Source organism: Carlito syrichta, unplaced genomic scaffold (assembly GCF_000164805.1).
Source record: "Carlito syrichta isolate Samal-C Ts95f unplaced genomic scaffold, Tarsius_syrichta-2.0.1 Scaffold304507, whole genome shotgun sequence".
NCBI classification, from domain to species: domain Eukaryota; kingdom Metazoa; phylum Chordata; class Mammalia; order Primates; family Tarsiidae; genus Carlito; species Carlito syrichta.
In genome coordinates this window covers 42,898-61,794 of record NW_007248603.1, presented here as the reverse complement: position 1 = coordinate 61,794, position 18,897 = coordinate 42,898, and the positions used below count along the sequence as shown (strand labels likewise).

The 18,897-nt window shown below is 46.5% G+C and overlaps 1 protein-coding gene across 1 annotated transcript in view; it reads right to left on the bottom strand.

Annotated features, from left to right (window-relative positions):
- The window catches only part of ARG2 (arginase 2), a 40,061-nt gene extending 21,238 nt beyond the window's left edge, over positions 1 to 18,823 (bottom strand). The window contains exons 1-2 of the mRNA XM_008060063.2: positions 18,619 to 18,823; positions 17,618 to 17,690 (exon numbers count right to left, since the gene is read on the bottom strand). Of these exons, the coding sequence (XP_008058254.1) occupies positions 17,618 to 17,690; positions 18,619 to 18,729 (184 nt within the window). The 5' untranslated portion in view covers positions 18,730 to 18,823. The remainder of the gene's footprint in view (positions 1 to 17,617; positions 17,691 to 18,618) is intronic.
- Between the last annotated feature and the right edge of the window lie 74 nt (positions 18,824 to 18,897).

Here is an 18,897-nt window from a genome sequence, read left to right as displayed (position 1 = left end):
CAGCAGCAGGTCGAGGCTGCGGTGGCCGGGAGCGGCCACTGCACCCCAATCTGGGCGACAGAGTGAGACTCCAACTCAAAAAAAAAAAAAAAAAATTAAGAGCCTTAATCCTCCTGTTGAAAATAAGGGAAGAGACTTCTCTCGCTCCCTTTTGATTCTGAATTTCTTTCTCTGTCATTTTCAAATGTATGTTGAGTTGGCTCGCTTTTGTTTCAAACTTGTCTTTCTTTTTTTAAATGTATGTAAATTGGTCAGGTGCAGAATGCCTGTAATTCCAGCACTTTGGGAGACCAAGGCAGGATTGCTTGAAACCTGGAATTCAAGACCACCCTGGGCGACATAGTGAGACCTCAAGACTTCGTCTGTACAAGAAAAATTTTTTTTTGAGTTGGGGTGTCACTCTGTCACCCAGGCTGGAGTGCAGTGGCCGCTCTTGGTCACCGCAGCCTCGACCTGCTGGGCTCCAACGATCCTTCCGCCTCAGCCTTCCAAGTAGCCAGAATTACAGGTGCACTACCACACCCAGCTAATTTTTTTTTCTATTTATTGTAGAGATGAGGTCTCGCCCAAAAAATTTTAAAAATTAACCCAGTGTGATGGCATGTGTCTGTAGTCCCAGGTACTCAGGAGGCTGAGGCCGAAGGATTGCCTGAGCACAGCAGGTTGAGGCTGCTGTGAGCCACGCTTGTGCCACTGCACTCCAGCCTAAGTGACATAGAAAGACTGACTCAAAAAAAAAAAAAATGTAGGGCCGGGGCGGTGACTCAAGCCTGTAATCCCAGCACTTTGGTGAGATCTCATGTCTACAATAAATAAATAAAAATTAGCTGGGCATGGTAGTGTATGCCCGTAGTTCTAGCTACTTGGAAGGCTGAGGTCTCACCCAAAAAATTTTTTAAATTAACCCAGTGTGATGGCATGTGTCTGTAGTCCCAGGTACTCAGGAGGCTGAGGCAGAAGGACTGCCTGAGCCCAACAGGTTGAGGCTGCTGTGAGCCACGCTTGTGCCACTGCACTCCAGCCTAAGTGACATAGAAAGACTGACTCAAAAAAAAAATGTAAGGCCGGGGTGGTGGCTCAAGCCTGTAATCCCAGCACTTTGGTGAGATCTCGTCTCTACAATAAATAAATAAAAATTAGCTGGGCATGGTAGTGTATGCCCGTAGTTCTAGCTACTTGGAAGGCTGAGGTGGAAGGATTACCTGAGCCCAGCAGATTGAGGCTCTAGTGAGCGTGCCACTGCACTCCAGCCTGGGCAACAGAGTGAGACTCCGACTCAAAAAAAAAAAGTAAATAAATGTACATGAATCTTCATAATGACTAAATAAGCCCCCTGCCAGTCTCACAACCCAAGAATATTTCCTCAAGGGCCCATGGAGCCATCTTTTGTAAATGCAAACATCTAGGGAGAGAGTGCCTCAACCTCACAGTTCCTATTGGGAGGCCAAGAGCCTAACTTCCCAGGGCACAGGTGGTGAGCACCTTGCTCCAATTTGCAAAACTCTGCCACCTGTGTTAAGATAACAGACGTTTGTTTCCCCTCCAGATGTCCACTCTAATTTCCATGGTTAAGTTAGGATAAACCTTGTGTGATAAAAGGAGCTGGCAAGCCCTCTTTTTTTGTTTTGTTTTTTTAGAGACAGGGTCTCGCTTTGTTGCCTAGGCTTGAGTGCAGTGGTGCAATCATAGCTCACTGCAGTCTCAACCTTGGGCTCTAGCAATCCTCCTGCCTCAGCCCCCTGAGTAGCTGGGACTACAGGCACATGCCACTATGCCTGGCTTTTTCTTTTTAATTAGAAATGGAGTCATGTTATGTTGCCCAGGCTAGTCAGAAAACTCCTGGGCTCAAGCACTCCTTGATCTCCCAAAGCACTGGGTTACAGGCAAGAGCCACTGTGCCTGGCCACATCACTGTTTACCTTGAAAACATGTATGTAAGGCTGGGCACGGTGGCTCACACCTATAATCCCAGCACTTTGGGAGCCCGAGGTGAGATGACTGCCTGAGCCCGCTGGTTCGAGACCTGCCCGGGTAACTTGGCGAGACCTCATCCCTACAATAAATCAAAAAATTAGCCAGGCATGGTGGCGCATGCCTGTAGTTCCAGTTACTTGGAAGGCTGAGGCAGAAGGATTGCCAGAGCCCAGCAGGTCGACACTGGGTGGCCATGAGTGTGCAGGCAATGGAATAAGACTCAAAAAAAAAAAAAAAAGACCAGGTGGAAGGCATCAAGCAAATGGCTATCGCACACGTATCAATGAACCTGCAATACACATCAGTGACTATTTCACACATTACCATGTTAGAAAAATATATAACATTTTCATTTTTTGTCATAAGTTCCTCAATGTCCAAAATTTCATTATAAGACAAATATCAGTACAAAAAATAATTGGTTCCAACACTGTAAGAGGTGATTCATTTTTCACTATTTCATTAAAAAGTGTGATAGAGACTGGGCTCAGTGGCTCAGCCTGTAATCCTAGCACTTCGGGAGGCCGAGGTGAGTGAATTGCCTGAGCCGGCGGGTTCAAGACCAACCCAGGCAACTTGGTGAGACCTCGTCTCTACAAAAAAAAGGTGTGATAGAGTTGCTGGTAGGTGAACCACGAGATGTCTCCAAGTGCAAAGGGCTAACACTTATTCAGTAACAAAACTGTTTTATTTTTCTCCTACCTTTGTGGAGAGGTTTTCTGGGTTGGGATAAGATGACTCAATGATGGGTATATGATATTAACTTATTTTAGGTGTAATAATGGTGTCATGGTTAAGTTTTTATCTTATATTTTAAAGATCGATAATAAAATATTTGCAGGTGAAAACATGATGTCTGTGATTTGCTTCACAATGTTCTGGAGGTGGTGTGAAAAAGATTGCCAGGAACTGGTGACTGACACTGGTTGATGGACACATCAAGTTGGTTACCTTACTGTCTCTACTTTCATTATGTTTGAAACACTTCCATGACAAAAAGTTAAAAAGGGAAGATACATGGAAGACAGGGTTAAGCGGAAGTGTCCCACAGCCACTGCCTGGGAAGGGAAGAGTTCTCTCTTTGATCCTTCCTTGGTTCATTCTTCCATCCTGCTGGCAGAAATGAGGCTACAGCTGTCTGAAACCATGAGGCTTCTGCCTTGCCAGCAGCACAAGAATCTAGGTCCGAACTGCAATGATGAGCCACCAAGCCAGCTCTGAGCTGCTGCTCTCCAGAGTCTGTTTATTGAGAGTGAAATGAGCCACTTTCCTCAAGCCATATTAATTCTGGGCTCTTCACATGTGCCATCTTATTTATCTAACACAGGAATCGGATCCCTCATGCTCTGAGGAGCATAGGAAAAAAAGGTTCTTTGTTGATACAGCTGATTTGGGGGATGACAGGGAAGGGAGAATGTTAAGAGCGTTCACGTCTGAGCAGAAGAACATGGGCTCAGGGATAATGAGACAGCTGCCATGGGAGGCATGGGAACACACATAAGATCTTCAGAAGTGGGAGCTGGCCGGGCTTGGTGGCTCAGCCTGTAATCCTGTGCCTTGGGAGGCTGAGATGAGTGGATTGCCTGAGCCCGCGGGTTCGAGACCCACCTGGCCAACTTGGTGAGACCTCATCTCTACAATAAATCAAAAACTAGCCGGGTGTGGTAGCATGCGCCTGTAGTTCCAGCTACTTGGAAGGCTAAGGTGGAAGGATCGCCGGAGCCCAGCAGGTCGAGGCTGTGGTGGCCGGGAGCGGCCACTGCACTCCAGTCTGGGTGACTGAGTGAGACTCCAACGCAAAAAAAAAAAAGAAGTGAGAGCTGAAGACCATGCATAAATCAAAATATGAGCTGGGCATGGTGGCATATGCCTGTAGTTCCAGCTACTTTGAAGGCTGAGGCAGAAGGATCTCCTGAGCCCAGCAGTTTGAAGCTGCAGTGACCATGAGCATGCCATTGCACTCCAGCCTGAGAGGCAGAATGAGACTCCAACTCAAACAAAACAATTATTTTCGATATTTATTTACAGATCAAAACTACGTACTAAATAACAAGTTGAAGAGTTTTCAAACACACAGCAAGCACTGTTATGTCCCCCAAGAAGCCAGAACCTCAAAAATGACCTTCCTTGTTCTTAATATATCTTATGTTTTTAAGTTTTCTTCTTTATTTTAAATTGTGATAAAATACACATAACACAATATACCATTCTAACCATTTTTACATGTAAAAGTTCAGTGGCATTAAGTACATTCACATCACTGTGTAACCATTGCCACCATCCATCTCCAGATCTTATCTTGAAAAAATGAAGCAATAACTATCTCCTCACTTCCCTCTCCCCATGTCCTAACAACTACTATTCTACTCTGTTTCTTTTTTTGTTTTATTTTTTTGCCTCTGATGACACCTGGGCTACTACCTGTTTCTAAAAATTTGACTACTCTAGAAACTTCATATAAGTGGAATCATACAGCATTTGTCCTTTTGTGACGGGTTTATTTTACTCAGTATAATGTTCTCAAGGTTTTTCCATATTGCAGCACATGTCAGAATTTCCGGCCTTTTTTTCCCCCTTTGTAGAGACAGATTTTCACTCTGTTGCCCTGGCTTTTCTCAAACTTCTGGCATCAAGCAATCCCCTCAAAGTGCAGGGATTACAGGTATAAGCAAATATGTCCAGCCCTGCCAGGTCTAAGGCTGAATAATATTCCATTGTATGTGTGTACCATGTATTGTCTCTTCATTTACCCTTTAGGGAACACTTGGGCTGCGTCCACCTTTGGCTATTATTTGTTTTTTTTGTTGTTTTTTTGTTTGAGTTGGAGTCTCACTCTGTCGCCCAGACTGGAGTGCAGTGGCCGCTCCCGGCTACCGCAGCCTCAACCTGCTGGGCTCCGGTGATCCTTCTGCCTCAGCCTTCTGAGTAGCCGGAATTACAGGCATGCACTACCACGCCCGGTGATTTTTTGATTTATTGTAGAGATGAGGTCTCGCTGCCCAGGTTGGCTATTATTAATAATGTTGCTATGAACCCAGGTCTACAAATACTTCTTTGAGACCATGCTTTCAATTCTCTTGGATATGTACCCATAAGTGAAATTGTTTAATCATACAGTAATTATATTTTTTTATTTTTTAAGACATAGTCATACTGCTTTCCACAGCAGCTCCACCATTTTATGTCCCCACAAGGGTTCCAATTTCCCCACATTCTTGTTGACACTTGTTTTTTTTTTTTTTTTTTTGTTTTTATGGTACCCATCCCAATGGCTATGAGGTGGTAAAAATTTGCTTTTTACAGATGACGAAATGGGATAATAGCAAATGCCTAGTACAGTGTAGAAGGTGTCAAATGTTAAAATTAAATGTCAGACAACTTTGGAGTAAGAGGTGTTAAGTTAAAATCTCTGCTGCCTCTGGGTGGTGGCTCATGCCTGTAATCCCAGTGCTTTGGGAGGTGGAGGCGAGAGGACTGCCTGAGTCCAGGGGTTCAAGACCAGCCTGGGCAACTTGGAAAGCCCTCGTCTCTACAATAAAAATCAAAAAATTAGCTAGGCATGGTGCATGCCTGTAATTCCAGCTACTTGGGAGGCTGAGGCAGAAGGATCCTCTGAGCCCAGCATGTCAAGGCTGTGGTGCCCGTGAGCATGCCACTGCCTGCCAGCGTGGACAAAAGAGTGAGACTTTGACTCAAAAAATAAAAATAAAACAACAACAACAAACAAAAGGAAACTGCAATAGCAAGATCTGGAAAATACACAGCTGAACCCAGAGAAATAGATCACTACTGGTTACACTCCATGTGGACTTGAGAGTGGCAGGGGAGCCTGAGGGATGCCACTTCCCACTACAGGTGACCCATCCCAAGGACAGTGAGGCACAGAGGAAGTTCAAAGCAGTGGAGTGGTCTGGGATTATGCCAGGTCCCCAAAGAAAACATAAAGCCAATGTGCTAGACATTTACTCGTCCAAAAATATACCAGAATAACTTCAGAAATGAAAGAAGAATCCAGAACTTTGCTAATCTTAAACAAACACGCTCATTCCAACAACTTAGCTTCCAATCGCATACTTCGACCCTAGGAAAAGTCTTTTTTTTTTTGACAGCTGCTCTGGTTTTATTTCCTCCTTGCTGTGGAGATAGACTAAGTCTTTAATAGGAGAGTGCAAATGGTCAAGGCAGCCCTGCACGCCCTTCAGAAACATCACTGATACTTGCTAGCAACCAGTTATTGTCCCCAAGATAGAAGAAAACTGTTCAAGAAGCACCTTAGAGGTGCTAGTTTCATCTTTTTTCTTTTTTTTTTTTTTGACTCTCACTCTGACACCTAGACTAGAGTGCAGTGGCACGCTTCTAGCCACTGCAGCCTCTACCTGCTGGGCTCTGGCAATCCTTCCGCCTCAGCCTTCCAAGTAGCCAGAACTACAAACGCGAGCTACCATGCCCAGCTAATTTTTGATTTATTATAGAGACGAGGTCTCACCAAGTTGCCTGGGTGGGTCTCGAACCCGCGGGCTCAGGCAGTCCACTCACCTCGGCCTCCCAAGTGCTGGGATTACATACAGACTGAGCCACCAAGCCCAGCCTCATCTTTTTTTCAATGCCCAAAACTAGAGGTTGAAAAGATTCAGATCTGTCAATAGATACGATTTGTCAAGTCTACAGTGTGTTTACTGTATATTTCACAGTATAACATATAAATATAAATACATAAAACTTGTATAAAAGATAACAAATGATTGTAAAGCAAACATCCTAAAATTACTCCCCAAAAATCACAAAATAGACCAGTACTAGCAATTCAGAAGTCCCATATACATATCCTTACAGAGCACAGCTGCCTATATAGTTTTTTGGTTATTATTGAAACGGAATTCACATACCATAAAATTCATCCTTTTAGAATTCATAATGCAGTGGTTTTTAATATATTAACAAAGTTGTATAAACCTCAGCACTGTCTAATTCCATAACCCCTTCATCACCCTTCAAAAAGAAATCCAGCAGCCATAAAGAAGAGCAAAATCATGACCTTCACAGCAACTTGGATGCAGCTGAAGACCATCATAAAGTGAACTATCACAGAAACAAAGAACTGATTACCACATGTTCTCACTCATAAGTGGGCCCTGAACACTAGTCACACTGGCATAAGAATAATATTGGAGGCTGGGCGCGGTGACTCATGCCTGTAATCCTAGCACTTTGGGAGGCCGAGGCGAGAGGATTGCTTGAGCCGAGTTTGAGACCAGCCTGGGCAACATAGTAAAACCTTGTCTCTACAAAAAATAAAAAATAAAAATCACACACACAAGAGTGGGATTGGCAGATGCTGGGCACTGCTAGGGATCGGAGGGAGGCAGGAGGAAGGGGGACATGTATCAACACAAAGGGTACCTGGTCTACTACCAAGAGGAGAGAGGGCCAGCTAGAAGCCCAAACTTCACTTGCATGCAGCCTACTTATATAACAAACCCTCACTTGTACCCCACAACTCTAAAATAATATGAATGAATTAAAATAAAAAAGAAGTCGGGCATGGTGGCTCACGCCTGTAATCCCAGCACTTTCGGAGGTGAGAGGATTGCCTGAGTCCAGAAGTTTGAGACCAGGCTGGACAACTTGCCGAGAACTTGTCTCTACAATAAATCAAAAAAAATTAGCCAGGCATGGTGGTGCACATCTGTGGTTCCAGCTACTTGGAAGGCTGAGGCAGAAGGATCACCTGAGCCCAGTAGGTCAAGGCTGCGGTGGCCATGAGCGTGCCACCCCACTCTAGCCTGGGTGAGAGTGAGACTCTGACTCAAAAAAAAAAAAAAAAAAGAAATCCAAACCCATTAGCAGTCACTCCCCATCCTCCTCTCCCCCCTGGCCTCAGGAACCACTCATCTACTTTCTGTTCTTTCTGTCTCAATGGATTTGCTTCTTCTGGACATTGCCTATGAATAGAATCATATGACTTCTGATCTTTTGTGTCTGCCTTCTTTGATATAGCATAATGTTTTCAAGGTTCATCCATGCTGTAGCACCAATTAGTATTCATTCCTTTTATGGCTGAGTAACACTCCATTGTATGAATATATCCAGTTTTCCTCATCTGTTCATCAGTTGATGGATATTTGTGTTGTTTCTACATTTGACCATTATGAATAATGCTACTAAGAAATTTGTACATAAGTTTTTGTGTGGACATATGTTTTGAATTCTGAAGATATTCATGAGGATATACATCATGTAGGAGTGGAACTGCTCTATCATATGATACTATAACTTTTTGAGGAACTGCCAAACTGTTTTTCAATGAGGCTGCATAATTTTACATTCACATCAGTAGTGTATGAGCGGTCTAATCTGTCTACACCCTCATCAATACTTGGTATTGCCTACCTTTTTTATTATAACCATCCTGGTGGGTATGAGATATTTCATTGTAGTTTTTATTTGCATTTTTCTAATGACTAATGTGTTTATTGCCCATTTGTATAACTTTTTTTGAGAAATGTCCAATTAAATCTACTGCCAGGATTTAAGTTGCGTTATCTTCATTGTTCAGTTGTTATAGCTATTTGCTTTCTGGACACTAGAGCTTTATCAGATAGATGATTTGCAAATATTTTCTCCCATACAATGTGCAATCTTTTCATTTTCTTGGTAGTGCTGTTTGAAACAAATGTTTTCAGTTTTGATGAAATCCAATTTATTTTTATTTTTGCTATTTTAATTTTGGTGGGATATCTAAGAAAGCCATGCCTAACTCAAGACACAAAGATCCTCTCATATGTTTTCTTCTGACAGTTTGATAGTTTTAGCATTACATTTAGGATTTTGGTTCATTGAGTTAGCTTTTGTATGTGGTGTGAGGTGGGGACCTAAATTCTTTATTTTTTTGGTATGTGAATATCCCAAAAGTGTGAAGTCACTAGGAAAGAATATTCTTCAGTAAATGGGCTGTTGGTCCCAACACCCCATTTACTGAAGAATATTCTTTCCTACTGACTTGTGTTGGTCAAATAAAGACCAACCAGTCTTTCTTTGTTTTTTTTTAATTGGAGTCTCACTCCGTCACCCAGACTGGAGTGCAGTGGCCGCTCCCAGCCACCGCAGCCTTGACCTGCTGGGCTCCAGTGATCCTTCCGCCTCAGCCTTCCGAGTAGCCGCCAACCAGTCTTTATGACTGGTTGAGTAGGGAATTCTAGGAAGCCACCAGACAGGTCAAATGACAATTCTCTGGGAACGGTCTGTGAAGGTGCCCCTGATCTCTCCCTCCAGTGACTACCAGGCTTTTGGTTTTTATGGTGATTGCAGGCTGTTGATGTTCAAGGCTACAGCTGATCTGGGGAGAGGCTATATGGGAATAGGGCAAGTTAAAATGCCACAAATCTTAATGTTCTGGCTGACATTCAACAGTTTCTCTTGAGTAAATGCTCCCCAGATTGATGCAAGCCTTTGGTTAATTTACAGAGAAGTTGGTGCTGATAGTTTTTGCTGATGCTCTCATTCCTTGTTTGTTTTTTATTTTTTTAGTTGGAGTCTCACTTTGTCACCCAGGCTAGAATACAGTGGCATGTTCATGGCCACTGTAGCCTTCACCTGCTGGGTTTAGGCGATCCTTCCACCTCAGCCTTCCAAGTAGCTGGAACTACAGGCACACACCATCACACCTGGCTAATTTATTTTTTTTTTGTAGAGACAAGGTCTTGCCAAATCGCCCAGGCTGGTCTCAAATTTCCGGGCTCAGGCAATCCTCTCACCCCCACCTCCCAAAGTGCTGGGATCACAGGTATGAGCCACCACAGCCGGCTCATTCCTTTTTTGAAAGAGAATTTTTGGAAGTCCTATGCCACTATTTTCACTGATGTGACTATAGTGTGTTATAAAACAACTCAGTGAGTTTCAAGTCAGTGACTCGATAAATAAAACAGGAGTCCCATAAAAATGCAGATTTCTGGCTTTTCTTGAAACACTGGAGATAAGAGAGCAGAAGGCCCACTCCTTCCACATGGTAGCCACTGGCCAGAGCTCACTCATAGTGATTTGTTCTCTGAACGTTCCAGCACCTTTTTATTCTAGGGTCTTTGCACTTACCCTTCCCTCTGCCTGAACCGAACCCTCTTCTTCCTGCAGATGTGTATAGGTTTCTCTTCCTTACCTCCCTAAGGTCTGCTCAAGTAGCACCTTCTCGGAAGCTTCCCTGAAATATCTGCCATCTTACCCCGTCCCAGCATGCCGACCCCATCCTTTGCTTTCACTTACTTGCTAGCACTCATTGCCATCATACATACTGTAGATTTTACTTATGTCCACTTTCAACTACCCTTCATCAGAATGAGTTCCATGATAACAGGGATTTCTGTTTTGTCCAGTGCTATATTCTCAGCACCTAGGGCTTAGTAGTGCTCGAATACAAATACAAATATGTATACAAAAATTAGTGAGTGAACAAACTTGTTGTAGTTTTTTTGTTGTTTTGGTTTTTTGTTGTCCAAGCTGGAGTGCAGTGTATGATCACAATGATCATGGCTCATGGCAACCTCAACCTCCTGGGTTCAAATGATTTTCCACCTTAGCCTCCTGAGTAGCTGGGACTACAGGTGTGTGCCACCACACCCAGCTAATTTTCTTTTTTTTTTTTGGTAGAGACAAGATTTCACTATGTTGCTTAGGCTGATCTCAAACTCCTAGGCTCAAGCAATCTGCAGCCCTTGGCCTCCCAAAGTACTGACATTACAGGTATGAGCCACTAACCTTGCCTTGTTACAGTTTTTAGTGACTAAAAGCTGATACTAAGAAAAATAAACCTGGAGGGAGAGCCTGACTCAAAAGAAAAGAAAAACGAAACCTGAAAATGTCTAAACAGCTTTAAAGCATACGTTATATTAATTTACATTTAAAGTTCAATGAGCAGGCTGGGCTCGGTGGCTCAGCCTATAATTCCAGCAATGGGAGGCTGAAGCAAGTGGATTGCCTGAGCCCGCAGTTCGAGACCCGCCTGGGCAACTTGGCAAGACCTCATCTCTACAAAAAAAAAAAAAAAAAGAAACATCATGGTTCAAAAACCAAAGCAACCCCAGAAACTTGGGAGGTCTATGCAGGAGGACTGCTTGAGCCCAGGATTTTGAGACCAGCCTAAGCAACATATACTGGGCAATTCCATCTCTAAAAAATTAAAAGTAAGTAAAATGAAAATGTGTTAGAAAAATATAACACAAGCCTGAGATTTCATTGTTTATTGTAGGAGCAGGCTGTGTTTTAAAAGTATAGAACCCAGCCGGGCTCGGTGGCTCAGCCTGTAATCTCGCACTTTGGGAGGCTGAGGTGAGTGAACTGCCTGAGCCCATGGATTCGAGACCCACCTGGGCAACTTGGCGAGACCTCATCTCTACAATAAATCAAAAACTAGCCGGGCATGGTAGCGCACTCCTGTAGTTCCAGCTACTTGGAAGGCTGAGGCGGAAGGATCGCCAGAGCCCAGCATGTCGAGGCTGCACTAGCCGGAAGCAAGCCACTGCACTCCAGTCTGGGCAACAGAGTAAGACTCCAACTCAAAAAAAGAAAAAAAAAAATAGAACTGTAAAGCCAATTTAAAGAAAAATACCAAAATAAATAATACAAGTGAAACACGGATATGGGAAGTTAGTCAAGATGACATATAAATAACAAAAGTCTCAGAAGCATGGATTCATTTTAGATCCAAAAGTCTGAAAGCCATGGTTGGAAGCAGTGGCTCATGGCTGTAATCCTAGCACTTTGGGAAGCCAAGACAGGAGGATTGCTTGAGCCCAGGAGCTCGAGACCAGCCTAGCTTGGGTGACATAGTGAGATCTTGTCTTTACCAAGAAAATTTTAAAAATTAGTCTGGATCATGGCACCCACCTGTTGTCCCTGCTACTCAGGAAGCTGAGGTGTAAGGATCGCTCTGAGTCTAGGAGGTCGAGGCTGTAGTGAACTATGATCATACCACTGCACTCCAGCCCCGGCAACAGAGTGAGACCCCGACTCAAAAAAATAAATAAATAAAGGCCATGGAAAGACTTTAAGCAAGGGTTGAAATACAGTCAGACAAGAGATCCAACTTGAAAGCTGTAGCCAGGTGCAAGAAGAGGGGCAGAACTAGAGCAGTACTGTCGAGGAGGTGGATTCTAATCCATTAGGAGGTGAAATCAACAAGACTCTGGTCAACAGACGTAAGGGACAGAAAGGAAGGAGAGAGAGAGAACTGTGACCATCTTTGAGTTTGACTTAAGTAGATAATGGGTGATAGTGGGAAGACAGCAGGAGAGGCGAATTTGAGGGAGGAGATAACATACTCAGTTTCAAACATGTTGAGTTCAAGACATCTGTGAGTGTGAGATGAGGCTGCTTGGACAAGCTTGGCATTCCAGAGGAAGGTTAGAGTTGCAAGGGTAAGTGGGTAATGGGTGAGAGTCTCTGGGGCATCCCTGAGAATATGCCAGGGATGGAACACTGGGGACAGCAACATTTCAGGGGTGGGAAGAAGAGGAGGGCACCTCAGAGGACTCCAGGAAGGGCCAGTCAGTGGAAAACGGAGATCCCAGAGGGAGTCTTGGTTAAAGAGGACAATATTTCAGGAATAAAATGATCAGTTGTGATCAAGAAGTCCAGCAAAATAAAGGCTGACAAATCAGTGAGTTTTTTTGTTTTTTTGTTTTTTTGAGTTGGAATCTGAGTCTCACTCCATTGCCCAGGCTGGAGTGCAGTGGCTCGCTCATGGCCACCCCAGCATCAACCTGCTGGGTTCCTGTGATCTGTCCGCCTCAGCATTCCAAGTAGCCAGAACTACAGGTGCGCACTACCACACCCCCGCTAACTTTTTGTTGTTGTTGTTGAGACGAAGTCTCGCCAAGTTGCCGGGGCTGGTCTTGAACCCATGGGCTCAGGCAATCCACTCACCTTGGCCTTCCAAAGTGCTGGGATTACTGGCTGAGCCACCAAGCCCAGCCTCAAGGTAGTTTCAATAGAAAGGTAGGAGGGACAGTGAGCCAAAGCATCACTGACATGTAATTAAACTTGTGATTCCTAATGTTCTCTACCAACCGCTGAAAGCAAATAGATGCCTGAGTTCACATACCCATCCACTGCAAGTGAGCAGCTCTCACACCAAGCATCCTTATGTTTAAACTGTCTCAGGCCCTCCCCTCTACCAGCAGCGCTTACAAAAGCAAATCAGATCCTTGAGTCTCAACCAGTTTCAACCAGAGATTTCTGTTTTCCAGTCTAACAGGAAGAACAAATGTCCTTAGTTTAGTTAAAGGGAACCAGGGTAGTTCCCAAATAGCTTCCTGAACTCCAGGACCCTTGTCACAGTGGCAAGAGCATTTATTTATTTATTTATTTATTTATTTATTTATGTTGTGTGTGTGTGTGTGAGTTGGAGTCTCACTCTGTCGCCCAGACTAGAGTGCAGTGGCTGCTCCTGGCCACCACTGGGCTCCAGCGATTCTTCCGCCTCAGCCTTCCAAGTAGCCGGAATTACAGGTGCGCGCTACCACGCCCAGCTAATTTTTGACTTATTGTAGAGATGAGGTCTCACCAAGTTGCCCAGGTGGGTCACGAAGGCAAGAGCATTTAGACAGCTGTCCCTGTGGCTGTTGCCTTTTCAGTACCATAGCTGGGTCAAATGATCATAATTACAAAACCAGAGACCCCCAAGTGTGAACAGCAGCTTACAGCTATCTTTACTCACAGAACACTCTCTCTACTTTTTTTTTTTTTGAGTTGGAGTTTCACTCTGTCGCCCAGACTGGAGTGCAGTGGCACGCTCCTGGCCACCGCAGCCTCGACCTGCTGGGCTCCAGCAATCCTTCCGCCCTCAGCCTTCCAGGTAGCTGGAACTACAGACACGGGCTACCACGCCCGGCTAGTTTTTGATTTATTGTAGAGACGAGGTCTCGCCAAGTTGCCTAGGCAGGTCACGAACCCGCGGGCTCAGGCAATCCACTCGCCTCGGCCTCCCAAAGTGCTGGGATTACAGGCTGAGCCACCGAGCCTGGCCTCATTCTACTTCTGGAGAGAAAAGGACAAATGATCACAGCTATCAGAGATGACCAGAACCAGGAGCGGATGCCTCTGAGCCTTACCAGAGCAATGCCTCTTCATTCTCCTAAACCCTCTTTATACACTAAAATCAATGGTTTTACCATTGAATGTGTTTTCTAATTCTGGGGGGGGGTGTTGGACACGGACAACGACACATAAGCCCAGACACTAAGTCAAATATATTCAAGAAAACAGGAAATTTAACTGGTGTCATGGCAACACCAGCAGCCTGTGACATCAGAGCAAACGCAAGGAACAAAAGGAGTTGTGAAATTACCTTTCCATGGGTCTTCTCACCCTTGAAATTCCACCCGTGCTGCTGATTTGAAAGTGGAGGACTTCAGTTATTTTGGTTTTGTTTAGGAATAGAGCAACTGAAACTGTACTTTTCTCCAGCATATTCCAGGAGATTAGCCAAAGCCACATGCTAAAAATCTGCTGAGTGTCACAATCTTATTGAATATGCAATGAGATTCTGTTTCAGACTGCTGGTGATACTGGGCTGCCAATCAGCGACCAGGTAAGGATATAAGTGTATAACTAAAGATATTTGGAAAAAATGAAAGGAAAGACCATCACCTCAGGTTGGGAGTTTAACGAGGAAGCAGTAGAGGGAATAATATTTAAAAGAGAATGGCCTCTCGGGTTGGAGTGGAAAAATACCAAGAGCTATGCTCTGAAAGGAGGTCTACCAGCCTTGAGTAAAGGAAGCTGTGATCCATGTGCCCCTCCCCCCTCATTCAGCAGCCTCAGCTGAATATCATGAAGGTCTCCTCTGTGAAAGGCTAAAACTGCCTCTTGTCAGGAGCCTCTTAAGGCAGGATCTAGAGACAGCAGAGCAATTTGAGCAATGCCTGGCTCAGTTCATCAGATGAGCTGCAGAGATTTATCTGGCATTTAAAAATAGTGATTACCAGAGATTGTTGTCTTCAGTGTAAAATGATTCTTTTAAAAAGCCAGAGTGTGTACGAGCTATTTTAAGAGACAGCACCCGGCTTGGTGGCTCAGCCTGTAATCCCAGCACTTGAAGGCTAAGGTGAGTGGATTGCCTGAGCCTGCAGGTTTGAGACCAGCCTGGGCAACATGGGGAGACCTCATCTCTACAACTCAAAAAAGTAGCCGGGCTTGGTAGCACATGCCTGTAGTTCCAGCTACTTGGAAGGCTGAGGTGGAAGGATCGCCTGAGCCCCGCAGATTAACTCTGGGGTGGCCCTGAGAGTGCCACTGCACTTCAGCCTGAGTGACGGAATGAGACTCCAACTAAAAAAAGAAAAAAGACAGTAGACTCATAAACAGGAATAAAAACCTCCTCCCGTTAGGTGACTTGTGACACATTAAAAGATTTAATCTTAGCAGCTTATCTTTCATCATTGGTGGTGAACTTGGAGAGTTAGTAAAATGACTATGAAAGAGAACTTACTGAAGAAGAAACTGGGGATGGTGGCTCACACCTGTAATCCCAGCACTTTGGGAGCCCAAGGAGGAGGATTGCTTGAGTCCAGGAGTTTGAGCCTAGTCTGGGTAACACTGAAAGACCCCTGTCTATACACAAAAAATGTTTAAGTTAGCCAGGCATGGTGAGGAGCACCTCTAGTCCCAGCTACGTGGGAGGATTTATTCTTTTTTTTTTTTTTTTTTTTGTTGGAGTCTCACTCTGTCACCCAGGCTGGAGTGCAGTGGCCGGTCCTGGCCACTGCAGCCTTGACCTGCTGGGCTCCGGCGATCCTTCCGCCTCAGCCTCCCAAAGGCGCAGGATTACAGGCTGAGCCACCGAGCCCGCCTGGAGGATTTATTCTTAAGCCCAAGAGTTTAAGGCTGCAGTGAGTTGTGACTGCACCACTGCACTCCAGTCTGCATAACAGAGTGAGATCCTGTCTCTAAGGGAAAAAAGTGTGATTTTAAAAAAGACACTATTTAACAGGGAAGTTAATTTTGAGTATTCAATCCAAGTCACCATATCCATATGTAGTTGAAGGTATATGAAGGATCCCTCAGCTCAGAGATTGCAGTGACTTCATTTTTCTTCTGTGTTTTGGAAGGAGATGATGTCCCTTGAAATGGACTCATGATCAGCAGAGCAGATTCCAGAGCAAGAGTGAGGAGGGGCTTTGTAGCTCACCTAGATTCTGTATTCCATCTCCAGGGTCTCCCTGCTGCCTCACACTGCACTTACAGCACCAGAAAAGATGTGTGAATAGTCCTAACATAAGTTGAGCAAATGGCCTGAGCAGCCTCCAGAAACATTTGGGTGAAATATAAAGAAGACCCTTCCTATCAAAAAGGTATTGAAACTTGGTATGCTTTTACTAAAAGAAAGGTTCTTTATTATAGAGATGGCAGTTATCTTTGGGTCAGATCTACTTCCAGTTTTTTTGTTTTCTTTTTGGTTGGAGTCTCACTCTGTCGCTCAGACTGGAGTGCAGTGGCCGCTCCCAGCCACTGCAGCCTCAACCTGCTGGGCTCTGGCGATCCTTCTGCCTCAGCCTTCCAAGTAGCCGGAATTACAGGTATGCGCTACCACGCCCGGCTGATTTTTTGATTTATTGTAGAGATGAGGTCTCGCCAAGTTGCCCAGGCAGGTCTCGAACCCTCGGGCTCAGGCAATCCACTCACCTCAGCCTCCCAAAGGCACGGGATTACAGGCTGAGCCACCACGCCCGGCTTTACTTCCAGTTCTAAAAGCTCAGAGTACTATTTTAAGCACAAGACTGCAATTTTACTTCTGATTACCTGAGGTGTTTGTAAAAATGCACATAACTGGGTTCCTTCTCAGGCCCAATAAGCCAGACTCGCCCATGGAGCCTAGGAATCTGTATTTTGAACAAGTAACTCAGGTAATTTTCATAATCAGGTAAATTTGAAACACAGCTCTAGCCGGGTTCAGTGGCTCAGCCTGTAATCCCGCAGTTTGGGAGGCTGAGGTGAGTGGATTGCCTGAGCCCGAGGGTTCGAGACCTGCCTGGGCAACTTGGCGAGACCTCATCTCTACAATAAATCAAAAAATCAGCCGGGCGTGGTAGCGCATGCCTGTAGTTCCAGTTACTTGGAAGGCTGAGGCAGAAGTATCGCCTGGAGCCCAGGAGGTCGAGGCTGCGGTGGCTGGGAGCGGCCACTGCACTCCAGTTTGGGCGACAGAGTGAGACTCCAACTCAAAAAAAAAAAAACACAGCTCTAAGCCCTGCTTCCAGTAATCAACCCTAGAGAGGAAATGAGTAGAGAGAGGAAATGATGAGACTGGTGAATCACCAGCATCTCATAACTGAGTGAAGAGGGATGGGTTTACAGGAGGAAGGGTCGACTGTGCCCTCAAGAGCTGGAACCGGTGCTTAGTGCCACTCTGCAACCACCAGCAGCATTGCCAGGCCTTCCTCCCTCCGCCTCCCTGCCTTCCACACACTCTTTATTGCAGCAAGACTTTCCCTGAAGACTCCTTGATAGCCGCAGGCGGAATCAGGGAGGATGGGAGACGCAGCAGACTGTCCTCACATACACAGCTGACACGGTGTGGTCCCTGGACAGCAGAGCTTGCTTCGAGGCAGTCTGTTACTCGTCCCCCACCGACTTCTAAAATCCCGCCACTCACCCAACTTGGAAAGCCTCTTCATCAAGCCGGCTTCTCTTATGGCAGCTGGGCCGTATTCCACGCCTTTTCTTTTCTGTCAGTTACACAAATTACACGGTTAGATGTGAGGGAAGGTGACTGGGCGGGGAAACTGTTCACAAAAACACAGCAGTCCGCTGCACTACACGTGGTTCCCAGCAGATTCCTCTGAGAGCCTGTGCCGCATCAGCCCCTCCACCTAGAACTGTCCTCCCAGCTCTAGGGCCTGGTCATCATCAGACATGCGCAGGGAGGAGGGGGAAGCATCTCCGTGGCCGGGATCAAGTCACGCTCCCCAGCCACGGCACAGCCGGGGCTGCCCCAGCTTAGGACCCCGGGCGGGGCCGGAGCCGCTGCTCCACCCGGTCTCTTCCATCGAAGAGGACACAACGGCCGGCCGTCCTCCCGCGCCGAAGGCCGCGCCGGCTCTCGCAGCCGGTGCTCCTTCGGGAGAGGGTCCTGCAGCTCCAACCCTTCGTAGCGCTGGCGAGTTTCCACGGGGGTTCCGGCCGGTTTCGCCCCCTCCAGCGCCTCCCAGGACTCGCTTCCCCTTGCCCTCGCTCCAGCACCCCAGGCCGGACCCCCGTCTTCTCGTTCTTCGTGGGGAGGCCACGGAAACCTCCCTCACCCCTTACAGGGAGCCCTCCATCCCATATAGGGCGCGCTAACCGCATACAGGGTGCCCTCACCCGGTACAGGGCGGTGCAACCCCATAAACGGCGCCCTCCCTCCCTCCCTCCCATGGAGGGCTCCCTCACCCCATTCAAGGCGCCCTCCATCCCATACAGGACTACCTCACCCAAACAGAGCGCCCTCCATCCCATACAGGATACCCTCCCTCCACCTCCATACTCTGCGGGGGAAACCCCACGTGCTCTCCCGGTGCCCAATCGCGGGACCCCGCCGGGTCCCCTCGCCGTTTTCCCCATTCTCTCCTCGCCTCCGGGTCCCCGCACCCACGGCCGCTTTCTCCAGGTCCTCACCTGTCCCTGTGAGAACGGGGCCCCTATCACCGCCACGGAGTGGACAGACTTGCTCAGGACAGAGTGCACTTGCGTGCGGAGGAGGCGCGGGACGCTGCTCGGTAGAGACATGACGGCCGCGCAGGGAGATGTCGAGGCAGGGCGGCTCCGCGCTGGCAGCCCGGAGTGAGCTCCCCCGCCCGCCGCGGCGCTCACCTCCCCGCGCGCCTCCCCGTGACGTCAGCGCCTCGGCCCCGCCCCCAACCAGCCCCCGGCACACCTTCCCCGCGGCCCCGCCCA